This window comes from Chinchilla lanigera, unplaced genomic scaffold (assembly GCF_000276665.1).
Source record: "Chinchilla lanigera isolate Chin_1 unplaced genomic scaffold, ChiLan1.0 scaffold00100, whole genome shotgun sequence".
NCBI classification, from domain to species: Eukaryota; Metazoa; Chordata; class Mammalia; order Rodentia; family Chinchillidae; genus Chinchilla; species Chinchilla lanigera.
Window position 1 is genome coordinate 2,340,173 of NW_004955501.1, and position 21,330 is coordinate 2,361,502.

The 21,330-nt window shown below is 34.8% G+C and overlaps 1 protein-coding gene across 1 annotated transcript in view; it reads left to right on the forward strand.

Annotated features, from left to right (window-relative positions):
- Positions 1-21,330, forward strand: part of Stag1 (stromal antigen 1) — a gene marked incomplete in the record, with an annotated part of 394,726 nt that overhangs the window by 269,559 nt on the left and 103,837 nt on the right. The window contains 3 exon segments of the mRNA XM_013505748.1: positions 997-1,104; positions 4,361-4,475; positions 13,738-13,855. Coding sequence (XP_013361202.1) covers positions 997-1,104; positions 4,361-4,475; positions 13,738-13,855 — 341 coding nt within the window.

Consider the following 21,330-nt stretch of genomic DNA (forward strand, 5'->3'; position numbering starts at 1 on the left):
GGGATTGGATGGGGCCTACCTGGCTCTGTGCGCGCGCGTTTCAGCTGGGAATCGTGGTGGTATGTGTCCAGCGCAACCTCGGACCCAGCAGCCCTGCCGCTCCCAGAGAACTCGCTGTCTGGGCACAAGGCGCGGGGGCCTGGGGGAGCCTACTCGGCCGGCTCAGAGGGCCTGCTCACCCTGCCCTTCCCCTGGGCCTCCCTGCGCCTAGCAACTCAGTCTGTAATGTCCGAGGGGTCTTTGTTCTCGCGTCCTGTTCTCCGGGATTGGATGGGGCCTACCTGGCTCTGTGTTTGCGTTTCAGCTGGGAATCGTGGTGGTATGCGTCCAGCACAAACTCGGACCCAGGAGCCCTGCCGCTCCCGGAGAACTCGCTGTCTGGGCGCAAGGCACGGGGAGCTCCATTGCAGACATTTTTAAAATACTAACAGTCAGAAAATGAATGTTCCTTTCTTGAGGGCAAAAATACTTAAACACACATATAGCCAACTAACAAATGATATACTTTAAAAGTACGAGAACAGAAAGGTAGGAAAGTTGTGTTAATAAAGGAATGGTTGTGACTAGAGTATCCATTTATTTAGTAAAAAGACTAAATAGCATTATAAATATTATCATAAAATATAATTTCAAAGATAAAATTCCTAGAAAGAAGTTACATAGCTCAATTTAACTCTATGAAACAATGACAGCTACATTCCCAGGACATATCAATGAAAATCCTATGCAGTTCAAAGAGCTTAAGCTAATTTAGGCTTAATACATATCCCTATGTATTGTGGATAGAATTCTGTAAATTTTATTTTCTTGTTTTATCTGTGTTTTCTAAATTTTTTGCCTGTCTTTTATAAAGAAAAACATTATTTCCAAAATTAGATAAAAACAAAACAAATCAGTTGCCTTCAACATTTAGGATGTATTTTGAAAAATGTAATTAAAGTTAGAATTGAAAGTCAGCATTTGTTTCAGTTCAGATGTACTTTCTGAATTTTTCAGTGGAAGTGAAGAAGCCCTTTCCAATGAAGACTGTGAAAATGTTTACCATTTGGTATACTCAGCACATCGCCCTGTTGCTGTGGCAGCTGGAGAGTTCCTTCACAAAAAGTGAGTTATCTTTTAACAAATTCTACCTTGGTACTTTGTTTTATTATTGTTTAGAGTTACTAGAAAATAATAAGTTTGAGTAAACACAGTGCTGAAAGGATCCATTTCATACTGTTCTGGGGAGAATAAAGCCTCATGGCCTGGGTACACATGAATCACATGCCAGAGAATCGTATGCTTTGTAATGTGTTCCTTTTCCCTGAGAAGTCTGAGAGGATAGACTGGTTATCAGCTGGAGATACGAGTACAGCTTTGAGAAGTCCATGAAGTTTATAAAAAGCTTTTCAGGTAACAGTTTTTCCTTTCATTAGTTTTTTTTTCTCTTTTAAAATAGTTCTGATCTCACTTTTTTAATATTTGTAATCTAAATATGAAGCAGTGTCACTTTCAAAATGTTAACACTTTAGTTTTTTCCTGTCCTCTCCATTGGGATGAAGATTATTTTGGTGACCTATAGGAATTCTGAAACTTACATATACAGTTAATAGTTTAAATTTTTAAAATTTCATCTGTTTTTTGTCAAAGCATAGAATGGAATTTATGAACATAAGTGTATGAAATATATTTTATTGTGGTTACTGTATATGCTCTATAATTTATTAGAATTATTCTCACAATACTAGTACATTCTTGGTTGTATATGTTTTACATTGTTTTATTTTCGCTAGTCTTGCTTATGAGTTTCATTTAGTGGCTTTGGATATTGACAGATGAACCCAAAAGTCTAGTACATGTACAAACTTGTGATTATGCTAAACAATAGATGAAAATTGTGCTCCGGGCTACTATTGTACATGGATAATTAACTTCGGTAATAGGCAGGCCTGTCCCTCCATCCAGTATCAGGATGTCTGTGCTGCAATAATAAATTCTTAAGTCCTTAGTTGTACTGCTCCAAGTGGGAAAAGATGTTTCTGTGTGAGAAATCTTTCTTAAATGGAGACAGGATAACTAGTGTATGCTGGCAATGAAAGTAAAGAGGAAGAAAATGAAGATTTTCAGGCATGACTTTTAAAGTAATATATTGAACTTAACGCCCTGACATCTATACTCAGTAGAACATTGCAGTTTCCATATTTATTTTGGGATGTTGTCTGTAATGAATATCATGGGTATGTTGTAGTGTTAATTCCTCTTTTACAGTATTATTATTCTCTAGTTAGTCTCTGTACTAAACTTTTTAATAATTTTGTGTTTTTAGAAAGAATTTATTGCTTCTGTGCTTTCAAAAAGAAAATAAAGTAGTTGATTCTCTGTAAAACAGAGATTGTAACAACATAGTCCAGAAATTAGAAAAACACCTTGGATATTTTTATTTGTATCATAAGCTTGAACTATTTCCTAATGTTTAAGTAGAAATATTTTATATTAAAAATCTAGAGGGATAAGCCTTCATTATTTCTTTATGGAAATGAAGCCAACTCCTTGACAAATATGAAAGTTTCCTCTACAAGTTGATTTTAGGCCCTTACTCTGGAGATGTACACACACTTTAACAACTTTTGATTTTTCATTACTGCTTCTTTGAGCATTCTTTCACCATCTGATAGAGTTATCTGTTCAGAGTCCTAACAAGTGAGGTTCAGAGTAGCCCCAGGAGTCCATGGTATGTGTATATGTGCTTGCGCATCAGTGTTATGCGGTCTGTACATTATGGGCAGTCTTACCCAGGCCTTAAAAAACAGTGAAAGATACCTGAAATGAATATTTCAATATATCAAGTCCATATTTTAAAACTTAAGCTAATTTCACTACCTTATATTTGTAAGTAAATGCAGTTATATAAATTGATGTATTTTAATTATCAAAAACCTTGATTTCTCCATTTACTATGCAAAGACAAAACCTCTCTTTAGTGTGTATGTGGTAGTAAGGATTGAACCCAGGACCTTATGCATGCTTAGGTAAGCATTCTATACAAACTATATTTCTAGCTCCTTTTAAATTTTAAATAAGGTTCTTGGCAAGTTGACCAGGCTGCCCTCAAACTTGTGATCCTCCTGCCTAACGTTAGCACACACGTAGCAAAACTTCTCTTCAACCATTATAGTTTAAAACTCATCAAGGTTTTAAAAACTCAAGATCAATCATGCCTCTGCCATCCAAGCAGATTAAACTTTTCTGTTGCTATATTTTACTTGGAATTAGTTTGTTTTTATGTCACGTGAAATCATGCTCATTTTATTCAGTTAGCCCTTTATTTAAGACCCTGTGCTGATTTACATAAACTTATACAAGCTATTTGCCTATTCCAGTGACACGTGAGATAAGTATACACTTAGTTAATTGGCATACATGAAGTGAGAGTTCCATGTGAATGGGGACTTTTGTCTTTGTTTACTACTGTTTGCCTATATCTGTATCGCCTGGAGCAGTGCCTGGAAATGAGAGATACTTAGCAGTCCTTAAATTGTTTGCTTGCTTACTTGCTTGCTTGTATGTTTTTTGAGACAGCCTCTTGCTATGTAGGCCAGGCTGCCCTTAAACTGGCAGCAAGCCTCCTGCCTAGAGACTCCCAAGTTCAAGGATCATGGGCATGCACTACCATGCCTGGCAGCAGTCCTTCAATTTTGTTTGCTTTTTTTTTTTTTTTTTTTTTTTTTTTTTCTTTTTGGTACCGGAAATCAAATTCATGGCCTTGCGCTTGCTAGGCAGGCGCTGTGCCACTGAGCTACACCCCTGGCCCCTTAAATTTCATTAGAATGAATCTAAAGCTTTGATACCATTTCTTAGCCATATTTTTGAAATTTGCTGCTAAATGGTGTTTTCATAAATATAGTATTGTGTCATTTTTATTGGAAACAGTGCTTTTTCTAGATAATAGGCTATAAGTATGGAAGAATTAAGAGGTTATGGACATTTAAAGAAACTGTGATTATTGCTGGAAGATTTGATTGACTCTGTAATACTATGAAATCAATACTTGAAAAAATAGAGCTCAAAAAGAAAATAGGCCTCAATTTAAATTTTATATTGTAGTATCAGTCATACAGGATAATAGCAGTGCTTATATATTTCATAAATATTCGACTACTCATTACTTATCATTAAAATCTTTCTTCCTACATGTTATATATGAATGATCTGTTTGAGATTTTTTACATCTGACCATTTTTGACCTGTAAAGACAACATTGATACATTTGAACTAGATTGGTAATCTGATCATAGATACTTGGTAACACTGACATGATGTATATTAGGAGGGCTGAAATTTGTATCCATATGAGTTTATAATGCTGTTTTCCCCCCCTCAGGTTGTTTAGCAGACATGACCCACAAGCAGAAGAAGCATTAGCAAAGAGAAGAGGAAGGAATAGTCCTAATGGGAACCTCATTAGGATGCTTGTTCTTTTTTTTCTTGAAAGTGAGGTAAAGAAAATTCTGATATAACTATTTGTTATATTATATATTAAATAAAACTGCCATTTAATTTATTGTAAACAGTTGTTTTTTTCAGTCAAATGAAAACAGTCCTGTCTCTTGTACATTTCTTCAACTGCTTGATTGTAGAATCAATCTTTTACCTTTTGTAGGGAGAAATTCTGAATATATCTGCAGGTGTGGAGCAACACTGAATATAGACTAGTAAATTTGTTAAAACTTTTATACAACTCCAGTATTGCAGTACTGCATACTTTTATTTTGTTCCTTAAATTTTTATCTGCAGCTTTTAAATTAAGCTATTTATGAAAGTTGTCAGTCTGTTAAAACAATTTTTTGTCATTTGAAAGTTCTATTATTGAAGGAGGAGAAGAAGATATTTGTTTAGTTGTTTTACTTGACAGTGTAAAGTTTACCTTGCTTATAAGTACTGTGACAATGTGTCCGTGTGCTATATGGTCAGTTATTGTTTAAATGATTTTATAAAGCTGAGGCGGGAGTATAACTGCAACATCAGGGCCAGCCTGGGCTACATAGTGAGTTCAAGGCCAGCCTGAACTACATAGTGAGACCCTGACTCAAAAAAACAAGTAAGTGATTTTATACTTAACACTCATAACGTATTATGTATTGGAATTTGTTTTCCAGATAAACTTTCATTTGCCTACTAAAATACTGTTCCTCATTTTTATTACTAGCATGACATTAGCAGAACTGGTATATGTAACCAAAAGTGCCCCTGAATGAATTTAGAAATGCATGAGAATAGAGTTACAAAACAACTAAAGAAGTTCTAGAAATTTTAGGCTCAATTTTATTTGGGTAAAAGTGTTTTTTACTTGTGTTGGAATGTCAAGGAAGAAAAGAAATTTAAAAGGTTCCATGAGGCTGAGTGTGGTGGAGCACGCCTGTAATCCCAGCACTCAGGAGGTCAAGGCAGGAGGATCCTTGCAAGTTGGAGACGGGAAAATGAGCTCAAGGCCAGCCTGAACTGCTTAGCAAGATCCTGTCTCAAAAGACAAAAAATGGTTCCATGAATGTTCAAGTCTGAGAGCACTAGAGGAACTGTAGGAATTAGGAAGAGACAAACAGGCAAGCTACATGAAAAATAAAATCAGAGAAGTATGTGCTGAATTCATTGACATTGGTTAGGGCACAGCAGGGTAGAGAGCAGAGGAGTTACCCTGATACTTTGAGTTGGGACTGAGTAAAGAAAAAATAAACTTAGAAACAAAACCAGCTGGAGAGTTGGCATTTGAGTAAAGAATGTAAAAATAATGTTTTAATGTTCTCACAAATCACCTGTGTATCTTGTTAAAATACTATTTCTGCTACAGTAGCTTTGGAGAGGGGCCTGAGGGGTTTGTTTTTTGTTTTTGTTTTTGCTTTTTTTCATTGGTCATTTTTTTTTGTGGTCTTTTGTTGTTATTGTTGTTGTTCTGGTTGGTTTAGGGGAGTTTTTTTTTGTTTGGGAGATTTGTTTTTGTAAACCAACTTTTTAAAATTAAGTTTATTGGTACAATTTAGGTATACATAATGATCACATTCATCATAAGGAATTTGTATCTATACATGCTGCTGCTTCTACTTTTTTTTTCTATCTATAGGAATGAGGCATGAAAATATTATTAAACTGATGAAAAGTTTAGGGGAAGTCATGACTAATTGACTTAAATTATTAAAAGACAATGTTTTGGATTTCTGAAAGCTCTAGGACTTTCTGATTTATTAAAAGACCTAAGTATTTAGTTTCAAGTAATTTCATTAAACAGTAACTTACAATGTTTATTACTGTTACATTTTCAGGCAGTAGTACTGTATTTACTGTTGTTTTCCAAAGTGTTACAAAAAGATACTAACCTTTATTTCCTAGTTCTCTTGTATGGCATTTTGGTGATCTCCAAACTGTCTTCCAGGGTTTCTGGCTGATTCATGGTCAGTGTATTGGCTGTTTGGGCTCCTGTTGTACAAAAAACATTATTTCTGAAAAGTCTTTCTTATCCTATTATACTAGTATACTTTGGGAGCTGAGTCTTTATTGAAGCCATGTTCACATAATGTGATGGGATTCTGATTGAATACTACTCTGAATTCTTCTGGTTACTATAACACATGTTAATTATTAAAATTTTACTAATAGAGTCTTGAAATGTTGAATTAACAGAGACTTTAGAAATTTAAAGTAGAATGAGTCTTATCAGTGAGTTGCAGATCACTTACCTGGGATTAACTGAACTGATGTTCATTCTTCTTTGATTTACAAGAGTGTGAAATAGTAATATTTTAATAGAAGTACTAGAATTACAAAATGTTGAAAGAGGCTTTCAGTGCAGGTGAAATTATATAGATCAAGAAACCTGCTTAAACTAATTGTTAGTTTTCTTTTGCTACCAAAAAGTGACCTTTTAAAGTTACTACAACCTTGATAGCACTCATTAAGTTCAGATGACAGAATACTTTGTATTTTAGATGCATGTCAGTTACAAGAATAATTGGTATTTGAATTTAGTTACTCCAGACTTCCCTATAGCTATTATAAACCATAGAGTTTGTTATAGAGACTCAGGTCTTTTCATAGGAACAAGGAAACTATTAGTAATTCTTTCAGAAAGCTATTTTTATGTAGTCTAGAAATACAGGCTTTCTCCTTGCAAGCATATTGAATGTTGACGCTAACTGGGACAGTCACAAATTTGACAGCCATCTCATTGATACATCTAAGAATTGTCCCCAGAATGTTCATTCCTGGTGTACAAATGAGATCCTGGGTTTGTCTGGTTGTTTCTTTGGTTTGATTTTGTTTTTGTTTCTGTTTTTTGTTTTTTGTTTTTTGTTTTCTAGATTCACCTATGAATGGCTCTATTTTAGCAAGCATAAAATTGTTTAGAAATTCTAGGCTTAATAACTTGGGGTGATTACTTGAATTGTAAACAGTTTGACATATAAAGGATTACTGTAAGTTTCTCCCATACAGTGAAATTCTTCATTGTTTTTATCTAGCCAACAAAAAGGTTAGGAGACAGAAAAAACTTCAGATAAAATATTGAAAGTAACTTTGAACTTAATTAAAGATTGGTGAGAATATACCTTGAAAATTATAATTAAAGTTACCAGGAAAATGAGGTTGGTTTGTGCTATATATAAACGTAGAAGAAAGGTATAAATTGAAATATATTTCTATGTAGCAGGGCAAAATCCACATGGATATAAATAATTTTAATTTATATAATACATAATTTATAAATATACTTTGATGCAATTTTAATTGTCCATATTGTCAGTGATTTTTTTTTTAATGCATTGAAGAGTTTCAATTTTTGTTCACCTATTATTTATTTATTTATTTATTTTTTCCTGAGAATGGGTCTCGCTGTGCAGTTCAGGCTGGCCTTGAGCTCACTTTGTAGCCCAGGCTGGTCTGGAACTTGCAATGATCTTCCCATCTCAGGGTCCCAAGTGCTGGGATTATAGGCATGCGCTACCACGCTGGGCCATTCACCTAATTTTTGAAGAATACAAAGAATGCTTGTTAGCTACCTGATTTTTCACATTTTCTTTTAAATGATAACACTGAAAACAAAATTTTTTTGCATTTTTACATTTCCCATTCCTTTTTATTCCCAGCATTTTGTTTTTTGTTTTCAATGATGGTTGAAAATGCCTTATTGTCTTAACTTCTTACAGCATCATCTTTTACTTTGGTATAAAGTGTTTGAAAAGTGATTACGGCCTTCTACCCTTATCTAGGGTATGTTCAAACTTTTTTTTTTCCCTCAAACATTGATTTTCCTGGTAATCGAACAGGAAGTTGAAATCAGCAAGTTCTATGGTTGTCACAGGTGCCCATAGATAGTAGGGCTTTCCTAGATTCAGTATTATGTCAGCCTAACCTCCGACTGATCATCCTGTTCTGAAAAGCCCTAGCTTTTTCTCCAAATAAAAGGGGCTGAGAATGTAGCTCAGTAGACTTTGCTTTTAATTTTCAAAAAAAAAAAAAAACACTCAAAATTTCTGAGAGGAATATTGACAATATGCCAGAGCCAAGTTTTAATTTACCTCAGTTCAAGATCAAAAGGGTTGAATTGTGCCATCAACTTCGCCACTGAAAATCTCAGACTAAATTAGTCAGGGTGGAAGAGGTGCCCAGCCTGGTAGCATATGCTTGTAATCCCAGCACTGAGGAGGCAGAGGCAGGAGGATAACTAGGAGTTCCAGACCAGCCTGAAGTACGTATTGAGACCCTGTCTCAAAAAAAAAAAAAGAAAGAAGTATTACCAATTCACCAAAACAGTGAGGAATTTATGGAAGCTTCAAAGTAACTGAGGAAAGACTGCAAATTCCAGTAGTATGTAGTAACCTATAGTCTGTGAGGCAAAAAATAGGAAATTCCATTTTTAACTGAGATTTTCTGAAGAACTCTGAAATACACTAAAAATCACAGTAGCAGATAGTAAGTGGGTAACACATAAATAGTAAATAAATGACTGCCCCTTAGCTGAGCCCACTTGTCCCTTTAGAATTGCTGGTACAGTGGGTCTGAGAAGCAGAGAGTAAATGCTCAGACAATTTATAGCCACCAATAGGGATAAGAAATTTTTACATTCAGAAGACAAATTATATACCTACACAATAGAAGGAAAACCTACCTTATACAGATTTCCTCTTTCCTGCTTAATCAGGGAGACCACGATCTTGCAATCAGACTCAAAAAAAGTATGCTGGTCTGGGTATGATGGTCCACATGTATCATCCCAACACTCAGGAGGCTGAGGCAGGAAGATTGCCAGCCTGGGCTACATAGAGAGTTCTAGGCCAGTTTGAAATATTCAAGGCTCTGTCTCCAGAAAAAAAAAAAAAGAAGAAAGAAGAGGAGGTGAGGGAAGGAAGGAAGGAAGGAGGGAGGGGAGGAAAGGAAGGAAGGAAGGAAGGAAGGAAGGAAGGAAGGAAGGAAGGAAGAGGGAGAGAGAGAGAAAGGATTCTGGCTACTACCTTTGTTGAATCTAGACCATTGACATATAGGAACTGCCACAAAGAATCTAAAACTTTTAAGAGACATAAACTGAACATAATGATGAAAATATTTAACTCATTTCCTCAGGCAAGAATTATCCCTTTAGAAAAAAGACTTATGCCACATGAAAAAAATATTTTGAAAGAGGAAGATACTTTATAGAAATAAAAACTTGATTTTAAAATTTAAGAAGGGTAGTCAATAAATATTAGGTCTCAATGTTTTCCTATCATGTCACAATGTCTATTATAGTATGACATTGTGAAATGATAGGAAAACACTCAAGGGTAAAGGGCAGTTGGGATGTGGGAAAAGAGAAGGGAAAGAAGGAGAAATTTTATATGTATGTATATACAGGATAGTTAACATAGTTGTTCTACTGTCTTCTATTTCTTTGCGGAAAGAAACTGTCAATTAGTCCTTTATCGATCAATATTGCATGTCTCTATCTGTTTTCATGAGAAACTACTTTAAAGATATCAAAATGTAATACAAGAAGCATTGTTAATTTCCTGCCACTTTGTTTGTAACTCTGTATTGTCTGTACTGTTCTTTTGCTATTTTGTAAAAGGTTGTCTGTCTGTCAGTGTTTTCCTCCTTTTTAAAATAGAAAAAAAAAATATTAGGTCTCAATGGACACATCCAAGGATTGAACCAAAGAATTATTCTAGAAAGCAGTACCAAAGAAGAAAAGCCTGAGATAAAAGAAGAAACAGGGTATAGATGAAAAGTTGTATTGATCTAGTAGGAACTCTATAAAGAGAACAGATAAAATGGAAGAAACTAACTAGAGGACAGACACATAGCTCAGAAAGTTTACTACCTATGAACTCTATATGCAGACTACTAGCTAAGGATTTTTCTAGCCACATGAAAAATACATATGGTAAAAGAAAAATATGAATATAATAAACTTCGATGAGCAGGTAGGTCTCAAAATTTAGAGCTAAGCCTAAATAGTATGGCTGGGGCTGGGGATTTAGCCCAGCGGCACAGTGCCTGCCTGACAAGCGCAACGTCATGAGTTCGATTCCCGGTACCAGAAAAAAACAAACAAACTAAATAGTATGGCTGTGAATTTTAAGGCACATACATAAAAATATCCTTAGGTGTAGGAGTGTCATTTTCAAATTAAATAAAGACAAACAAATGTGCTAGTGATCTTAATAATAGAAAAATATGTTAGAAAACAAAACTAAGGGAAAACACTCAAGGAAATACTGCATAGAGCACAGAATAAAATGCCAGGAATAAAGCCAAGCATGGTGGCATGCACCTGTAATATTAGCACTCAGGAGACCGAGGCAGCAGGATTATGAATTTGGAACTAGCCTGGACTACATAGAGAGTTCAAGACCTGTCTGAGCTGCATAGTGAGACCTTTTCTCAATAGACAAAACACAAAACAAAATGTCAGGAATATTTCCAGCATTAATTGTTTTTGGAAGTTGAAATAAAGATATAAAAGTAGCTATATGCTGTTTATAGATATGTCTTAGTCAAAATAAGACAGGTAGTTTACAAAAAAGTCTTTTCTGATGGCATAATTCTCACCCAGGGGAATTAACATATAAGAGATAGTCTTAGTTACATTTCTTAGTCACATTTCGAGATAAGTCTTAGTTACATTTCTCTCATTACTGAGATAAAATACCCAACACACACAGAGGAGGAAGAGTTTATTTAGTTCACAATTTGTAGAAGTTTAAGTCCATAGGTGGCTGGCTCCAAGACAGTGGTGCATGGCAGAGCACCGTGGCAATAGCACATGGTGGCAGAAAACAGCAAGAGCAAGAGAGAAGACTTTTTCTGTCCTTTATAATGTATGGAGGCTACCTTCCCTAGAGGACAAGTATAAGACTTCCTTCATCTCAGCACCGCACTACCAGTCAGTTACACATTCCAGATTCAGCCACCTTGAAAAAACCCTATGACCGCATGAGGCATTAGGGGGACATCTAGACATAAACGGTAACAGACACCTACAAAAAGAAAATAATGCAGGGACAGTATATTAAAAGATAAATCAGAATTGTAGTCCAAAAGCATTGAGTCACAGAAGGGGAATATTTTATATTTGTAAAAGTTAAAAGCCACCAAATATATGTGTGCATATAAATACCTGTTCTGTGAACATATACATCTACATAATCAAATGTAAAGCCCTGTTTCTTCAGCATGTTTTTTGTTTGTTTGTTTGTTTTTGGTTTTTTATTTTTATTTTTTTTTTTTTTTTGGTCTTCTTCAGACAGGGTCTCGCTATGCAGTTCAGGCTGGCCTTGAGCTCACTTTGTAGTCCAGGCTGATCTCGAACTCACAATAATCCTCCTGCCTCAGCCTCCCCAGTGCTGGGATTACAGACATGCGCCACCACGCCCAGAATTCAACATGTGTTTTATAGTGGTAAATATGCATTACAAAATTTGAATTTTAAGTGCACAGTTTAGTAATATTAACTACTTTCACATTACTGTGCACTCACTACTGCTATTCATGTGCCAGAACTTTTTCAAAATCTTCCCAAACTAAAACTTTTCCTCTTCAGCATAGGTTTTAGCAGCAGTTTTGAAACATTTTTTTTTTCCTGCTTCCATTTTAATGTTTGACAGCAAGTTGTGTACTATTTGTCCCTGTCACTATAGGAATGTTACTGATCATCAGACTGGTTTCTCAAAACAGATGACTTTGTAAAGTTTGGAGATACAGTACCTTGCTGCAAGCCTTTGCTCATGTTCTTTCCAACCAAAGATGTTAATCAGTATTAGCTCCTCCTACTTTGACAGAATTCTTCGGGGGAAAGGGAGAGAAAAAGAGAGAGAGAGAGAGGGAGGGAGAGCACGCGTTTCCTGAGGCAGTTCTGCAGCAAGGGTGTAATATTTAAAATGAAGTATATATGTGAGGAGAGAAGGCAGAGCATAAATCATCATACTTTACATTAAAGTTAAAATTTTTCTTATGATTGAATTAGGAGTAGAAAAAAATTGAAGTGCCACATGTACCATGATGACTGTACATAACCAACAGATCTAGAAAAGTAGCTTCCATAATTTTGAGCCCACCATTCCTAAGAGGAAAACATTTTCTCTCACAAATAAAAGCACATAGAACAGTTAAAGGCTAGGATGTAGCTCAGTGGTACAATGGTTGCCTACCATGTGTGAGACCTGAGTTAGATCCCCACTGTGCCAAAAAAAAAGTATGAAATATTTACCCTTTCTATGTATTGTGCACTGTTCTTTATTGAGGACCAGGGGAGGGGACTGTTTGTTTGTTTGTTTGTTTGTTTGTTTGTTTGTGACAGGGTCTTGCTATGTACAGTATTCCAGCCTGGCCCAGAACTCATAACAATTCTCCTGCCTTGCCCTCCCAAGTGCTGGTACTACATGTGTGCACCATCTCATCCGTTTAATTGTTTGAAACTTTGGTCTGAATGCATTAAATTAGTTTTAACACCCCAAGAATGAAGTATAATCCATAGGTAGTTCTCTCTGATCTCAAGGGTGGTTTATCTATGTTTATAAGCCTAAAAAGATTTATACAAATGAGTGAGAAACATTTATGAGTGGCAGAAACTTAAACATTGCCAACACCATTACTTACCTTCCCTGAAAAGCTTCTTTGGAGTAAACCATATTCTCCAAGGTTTAATGACCAACAAGTAGTACAGAGATTGTGTTAAGTGTTTCATGAGTAATTTAAGTGTGCTTGTTTGCTGTGGGAACGTGGGTTCTGGTGGAAATTGTGAAGAAAGCAGTGCCCAATAAGATGAGATGAGGTAAGAATTGCATTGAGTCAAGTGGAAATGAGAGTAGAAAAGAGGAAAGAGGCAATAATTTAAATTTTTATGTCTTCACCAAATGAAGATATAAAATAAGCAAGGCTAACACCAAGGTCTCAAGTGGGATTATAGGAGAAATAAGTCACTTAAAAAGAGATAGTTTAAAAGAGACAAGCAGGTGTAGTAAAATGTGACCTAGACTTGGCTGATAATTTGGGAATGCTGCTAACTAGCTGTTTTCTCATTGGACTGAGATCTTAATTAACTCTTAGTGCCATAAATGTTAAAAAGTTAATTGGTTCTACATACTGTGTCCTGAATTATATAATTATTATTTAAGTGCTTCTTAGAATCATTGAGTCCAAGCCATTTTAATTGTGATGAAAATAGTTCATTAATTCCATATTTAGTTTTGTTTTTCTTTAAATGTTCTTTAGTCACACTGAGTTTGTTAATTTTAGTTACATGAACATGCAGCCTACTTGGTGGACAGTTTGTGGGAGAGCTCTCAAGAACTGTTAAAAGACTGGGAATGTATGACAGAGTTGCTATTAGAAGAACCTGTTCAAGGAGAAGAAGGTATAGTATTTTAGCAAGTTGATTGTTATATTACTTTGCTTCCATTGATAATTATACTCTACAGATACTGTATAGCTCATTTCTTAAATATATGCAAGTATGCATTTTTTCTGAAGAGAAAAATTTATTTCCTATAACAAGCATGTCTCAATAGTTTACAACTTGTTTTTGTGTTAACTCTGATACCGTGCTGCATAAGTGTTTTAAAAATCTGTAAATGCTGTGTAATATTTTAAAAGTTCTTCATAATGGTTTGAGACTTTTTTAAAAATGCTGCTATAATCAGTGTAAGAAGAAAGTACATCCTGAATCTTTTTGCTGTATTAACATGAAAACTTGGAAGCACCAAGTTGACGTACATGATTGACATACATGACATACATACTTGACACACAAGATTTTCCTTTCCCACCTCTTCTCCCCCACTCCCTCCTCCTTTTCTCCTATCTTCCTCTCCCTCCCTCCTTCATTTCTCCATGTGTGTGTGTAGTATTGAACCAAGGCCTTACATATACTAAACACATACTGTACCATTATGCTGTATCCCAGCCCCAGTCCATAGGATTTAATTACACTACAGCCACCTCGTTTGTTGGATTTTCTTGACATCAGAAATAAGTTCATTTATCTTGCTGTTCAAGAAATAGGGGGGAATAATAGTTATAAGATAATTTCTGAAGTATGGTTTTTACATGTTACATAACATGTACTACATAATAGATTTATTTCATAGAGTGATTGTATTCTAAAGTATTTCATGAATATTAGCTCCTTAGTGCCAAAAATGCTTTTTCCCATACAACATATGCTTTGGTTCTCAAAGTAGTCCATAATGAAACTTTTAAAATCAAGCTACTAATTAATTTAACTCATACATCAATCCTAAAAGGCATATTCATGTAGCAATATATTCATGTAACTGTAGCCCATAGTGGATTGAACATGAACTTCACAGTCAACAGAACTATAAATTCAGATTTTTAACTCTTGTCACTTCTGACTCAAAGTCATTAATTTTTTTGATCCTTTCTCCCCCTTCTCTGTAACATAAATGTTGCTCTTCTTATATAACTTATGTAGTTGTTGTGAATATTAAATAAGGGATTATACTACTGATTTCTTGTTCTGATTTCCCCACCCTCCTATATGATTCAACCCTTTAGGATGATAAGAGCAGAATGAGCCATCGCATGAACTTGAGGTTCTAAACAGGTCACCAATAGAGTGTACATCCATTCCCTGGTGTTCATTTGTTCTGTTCTGTTCTGTTCTGTCTTGTTTTGAGACGTGGTCTCACGGTGTAGTTCAGGCTGTCATTGAAGTCACTATATAGCCCTCCCTGACTGTGAACTCCTCCCAAATGGTAGGAATACAGGCATATACCATCACTCCCAGCACCAGTGTTCTTTCTAAGCAGCAATGTGTATATCTGTTTTGCATTTGACAAAACTTAGTGAGAGAAGTAACAGGTATACATCATGCCAAATTTACTCTTGCTGCAGCCTGCTCAATATGCCTTTTCAAACCTAACTCAAAATATTTGCCTAACTTTATTTGTTGTCTTTCTAAACTTTTCCCAGCCCTTCTTTCAAGGTGGAGCTTATTATCCTATATTTGGCTCTACGTGAATTATTATTTACTCTATTTGCATGTGTTTCTTTCTTCCATGGTATTCTTAGTAAGAGAATGATACTGTTACTAATTATAGTGATTCCCTTATCTATCGCAGTAATTATGTTCCAGAGACTTCCCATGGTAGGTGAAAATCCACAAAGTAGTGGCATTATATTTATTTTATTATTTATATATATTTTAAGGCTTTATAAACCCTTCCCACACTCCTATAAACCTTTCCCACTCTCTTATTAACCTTTCCCACGCTCTTACAAACACTTCCTATGCCCTTAAACACTTTCTACATTCTTCAGCCTGTGTAATTTTAACAACATGTAAAATTCTATGTGGGAACTCAAAGTGGACAAGGACAGATGCTGAATGTATGGGCACAGTGTGGGGGAGAGCAAACAGACCGATGCTATGGTCACCAGTCAGCGCCTGTGATACAGAACACAGTGCTATGGTGGGTCGCCTTCCATTCCATCAGCCAATACTGTGCCATGTACAATCTCACCTTGGCAAACTTGCTTAAGCTGTAGGGTTGTACTGATTTCCATTGTGTACAATACAGTATTCATCCACTGATGAAATACATACTGTATTTTATTTCTATTTAATATTCTTTTAGTATGTTTGAATTAACATTCTATATTTTTATATTCTTTTAAATTTTTAGGCAAAATAATCAAAGTCATAAATGTGATATAAATATCTGTATACTGGAAAACGCCACGATATAGTGAAAACTGCAATACAGAAGTAGATGTATTTTTTTTAAAAATCGGCCATACAGTAAAGCCGCAATAAGTGAACCGCAACATAGTGAAGGACAACTGTAACAGGGCCCTCTGCTCAGTAGGTCAGACCGTTAGCTGCATTCTGGGTTCCTTTCACTTTTATTATCATGGGAATATGAACATATGTTCTTTTTTTTCCTCGTTTTACTTGTACATTTTCCTAAGTGTACTGACATCATACATTGTTTCTAACTAATGGTAATACTTTTACGGTTAAAATTACTACTTTCCCTCAAGAAGCTGAAGCAGGAGGATCTTTACAAGTTTAAGGCCAGCCTGGCAACATAGTAGGTTGGTCTATCTAGTGAGACCCTGTCTTAAAAAAAAACAGTCACTACTGCCCAATCAGAACTTGAAAAATAGGCCTTTGCTTAGTACTGAGTGTGGCATGTACCATCCATTTTCTTTGCCTTTTTCTCAGCCATAAAATTAGTAAATTATCAGGATAGGTTAGAGCTTTTTATGTCTGACTCCGTGCCTTTTTTCTTTCTACCATGTCATGTTTAATAACATTGTATCTTAGAGGGGAAGCAAGGCATGCAAATTACAGGAAGAAGCACCAAAGCCATATACTTCAGTATTGTTAACTTTTTAAGATAACTTATATAAAATATGTTAATCAGTGAATAACAATTACCAAGTCTTTCATTCATCAAAATAATCTAGATGAATTTACTATATTAAAATAATTGTGCACTATTAGCTCTTTCATTGTAGTTTAAATTCTGGCATTGAATTTCTTTGGCTTCTAGTCAAGACATTGTTTTGGCTTGGCTTAGGTTTCATCATCTTTTTTTAGCTACAAACGAGTGACTTATAATATGGGATCATTTTTTTAAAAGCCAGCTACAGTTTTAGGATATGATTCAATCTGAATAAGAAAGCCATGGAAATTAGGCATAACAATTTCAGAAGTGTATCTAGCTAATAACCCAATTTTATTCCTATATTTCTCTTCATGAGTCCTGTGTTACATACAAGCTTCGGCATGGAATGGTGTCCAGTTAAGTTTACTGTGCTGATACTATGACAAAATATCACTCATAACTTACTCTTGAAACTAGTTAGATATTAAGCTTTAGATGAATGGACATAGAATTTCAATGGAGAAAAGTCTGGTTAAAAGTAGAAGATATAGGAATAAAATTTGATGAGAGAGACTTTGTGATAAACTACAGTACCAACTTAAATAACAATAGCCTTATGGCTGTCTTGCAGTATTTTTAAGTGGCTGTTGTTTGTGTGTATGTTTAAGTGAATGTGTTTATTCTATAGAGAAATGCAAATTGGATAAAATTTTAGTGGAATGTGAGAGTCTTGGTTCTTCTTAACAGCTCAGCCACCAGCTACCCAAAACAACTCACTTAAATTCTGAGTTTCAACTTCTTCAACTATAGTATGAAGATCTCTGGCTAGATAATGTTTTTTGGTCAGTTCTGTGATTCATTAGATGAGGAAAATATACATATATAGTAGTAGAATTCTTCAAAGCAAGAGTCATTGATTTATTTAGCATTTTAAAAATGTTTATTTACTATTTTATATTTACCAAATATTATGCTAAATGCTAAGAATACAATATTAAACTAGCCCAAATCATTGCCTATATGGAGCTCACATTCTCATATAGAAGATAAATCAAAAGCAAGTAAATAATCAAAGTATTTCCAACAGTTAAAAAGTGTCTATAATGAATAATAATAATAATAAAGAAGGGTCTCTTTAGAGTGGATCTCAAGGAAAACCTTTCTGAGGAGTCCATATACAATCCAAGAAACTACAGGATAAAAGAGTAGCTAGCCATGAGAATTGTCATGAGAGCTATCTGGATAGTGAAAATAGTGATTACTGAGCATCAGAAACATGAATGATAGCATGTTCTGTGAGCTACAATAGCTAGAACATAGTGAGGCATTGCCACAAGATGAGATAGAGGCAGAGGTAAGATAAATGTTGAGTACTTTTGTTTATAAGTGAAATTTTGTCTGTTATTTGGAGACAGGGTCTTGCTATGCAGTTCAGGTTGGCCTTGAGCTCACTTTGTAGCCCAGGCTGGTTTCAAACTTGCAACGATCCTCCTGCTTCAGCCTCCTAAGTGCTGGGATTACAGGCGTGCACCACTAAGCCCGGCTTTATATGTGAATTTATTTAGTTCATTCTAAGTGTAATTGGAATGTCACTGATGGATTTTCTAGAAGGAAGTAATGTCCAAACCATATTTTTTTTAAAATGCCTTTATAAATATGGGTTGAAATGCACAGAAAGGTAAGAATGTAATTGTTGAATTTGTCTCACTGGGAAATAGTGATAAAGATGAAGAGAGGAAGATAGCAGATAAAGAAAGTAAGAGCCCATGGCTGAATTAAAGATTGTGGATACTGAGCAAAAGTAGGAAGAGCAAGATAGAGCAAGAGCCCTAACTAGCAAAAAAGGGATAAGAAATAATTATACCTTTTTACAAGTATAGTAAAGAATGTGATCAAGAGTTAATAATGTCATATATTGCTTTCAAGAGCACACAAACATGATTTAGTGATGATTTTTGTCCTTGGTGGCCTTAAAACATTTATTTTACGTGGTAATGAAGAGAGAAGCCAGAGTTTAAGGTGATAAGACTAGACTAAAGTGAATACTGAGAAAACAGAGATGATATGTGAGGATGGATTCCAAGAGCTGGACTGTAATCGAATAATTTATAGTGTGAGCAGCTATTTGTGTTAATCATTATTGGCTGTTGTCTGTGGCATAGGCTTCTTTGTTTCATTATCATGTGGCTTTGGTGTCATCTCCCAAAAAGGAGTTGAGTTAAATTTCAGCTGATTTTGATTTTACCCTATCTCCTCATTTAGAAAAAATTTCTAAATGGATGACTTCAAAGATCAAAGTAAATTAACAAATTATGGCATTGGTAACTGTATAAAGTTGAGTTATACATAAACACTACTACAGGTTTACTATGTGGAAGTATTTTTTGTTCTGTTTTTTAGTTGTTTTTTTGAGACAGGGTCTCACTATGTAGTTAAGCCAACTTTGACCTCATTATATAGTCCAGACTGGCCTTGAATTCATGCAAATCCACCTCCTGAGAGCTGGGATTATAGGCATGTGCCACCATGCCCAGCAATATAAGAATATTTCTGTTCCTGAGATATGTTCTCTTTCTCTCTCTTTCCTTTTTCCTAAGGACCATATTTTCTTCTTAGTAAAACAAAATACATTTAGCTCATGAACAATTTTTTAGTTACTTTATTCCAAGCCAAATGAGAGAAATTGTGAAATTCTAGAATTGGAAAAACAGGGCCGGGGATATAGCTCAGTGGCATAAGTGCCTGCCTGGCAAGTACAAGGTCCTGAGTTCGATTCCCAGTAGCCCCCCCCCAAAAAAAACTGTCTTAGAATTGGAAAAACAAAGTTAATGAATGGAAGGCTGTTTTTATTATTATTATTATTAGACATTGGAACATGAGAACATAAATGGGAAGACTGAATTTGTCTTTTTCCTAAGACAGTAAAAATGTTAAAAACAAAAAAATGACTGAATTAAAACATACATATATACAAATTAAGGCATACAAATTCCTACTTTTGGTACAGACTTAAGGACATTTGCCTTTTCATTTGTTTTTATCCCAATTTATTTTAAAATGATGTAAACTTAAATTTTCACAATTCTTTGAATTTTGTCTTTTAATTTCTACCTAGCTCTGCCTCCATGATCCTTACATCCATTGGTCTTACATCTGTGTTTCAATAGGAACATGGATTTTGAGGATCAAAATGAACACACACAATTTATGTGAAGAAAAGAATGTTTTGTTAAATGATACAACATAGTCTCAAAATGAAAACTTATATGATGTTCTTTGATGAAAAAATTATAAAACTGTCAGTTCTCTGTAATATAATATATAATTTTTTTTGCAATATTAGCCATAATTCTAGTGGATTCAAGAGTTCTGGGAAGAAAGGTTAGAACAAAGACTACATAAAAAGATGTTAAAGTTTATAGTGAATTTTAAGTATAAAAGTATTGCACAAATACTTTAAACTGACTATAGAGTCAAATTACCTGTATTCATGTATTGGCTCTACTACTAACTGAGCATTCTGAAATGTTTTAATCTCTCCATGGCTCATTTTCTCCATCTATAACACGAGAATAGTAGTTCTCTCTTGGAATGTTTGTGGATAGAGCAAATTAGTAATAACTAAACCACTTTGCTATTAGCATTATAAAAATTACCAAAAATTTTTGAAAAGACTAAATATGGGAAACATTTTTACTCAAGTTAGTTAAAGTTACATAATTAAGTTACATAGTTGTATTTTAACAAATTATGCAGTAAATCTTGTATAATGCAAATAGTAAGGCACTGTTAGAACAAAATTAACGACTATACTTAGAAAAAAGACCTAAATATATAAGCCTAAAAAGTGTTTTTACTTTTATTTTTAAAAATAAAAGAAGGAAAACATTAACAAACAGACATCCATTCACAAAATAGCATAAGACCAATACAAACAAAGCAGAGTTACGGACAAAGTTGTAGGAAATTAACAATAGTTGTTGTATTACTTATTGATATCTTCAAAGTGGTTTCTAGGACAAACAGATAGAGACATTCAAGACTGATCAAACAAGTAATCATTAACTGTTCCTTTCTGTACGCAATAGATGACAGTAGTACAACATCTATATATACAAATGTACATACCTTCCCCTTCTTTCCCTTCTCTTTTCCCACACCCCAGTTGCCCTTTACTTTTGAGCATTTTCCTTTCAGTTCACAAAGTCTATCATACCTCCTAGTTTTTATTCACTCTTTCAGGTCTTATACTAGTGAGACAATACAATGCTTATACATGCAGGTCTGATTTATTGCACTTATAGGTATGGTCTCTAGTTGTGACCATTTACCTATAAAATCCTCGAGTTTATCTTTCTTTACAGCTGAGTAATATTCCATTACATAAAAGTACCACAATTTTCTTATCCAATCCTTGGTGGATGGACATTTGGGTTGCTTCTACAATTTAGCAATTACAAATTGTGCTGCTATG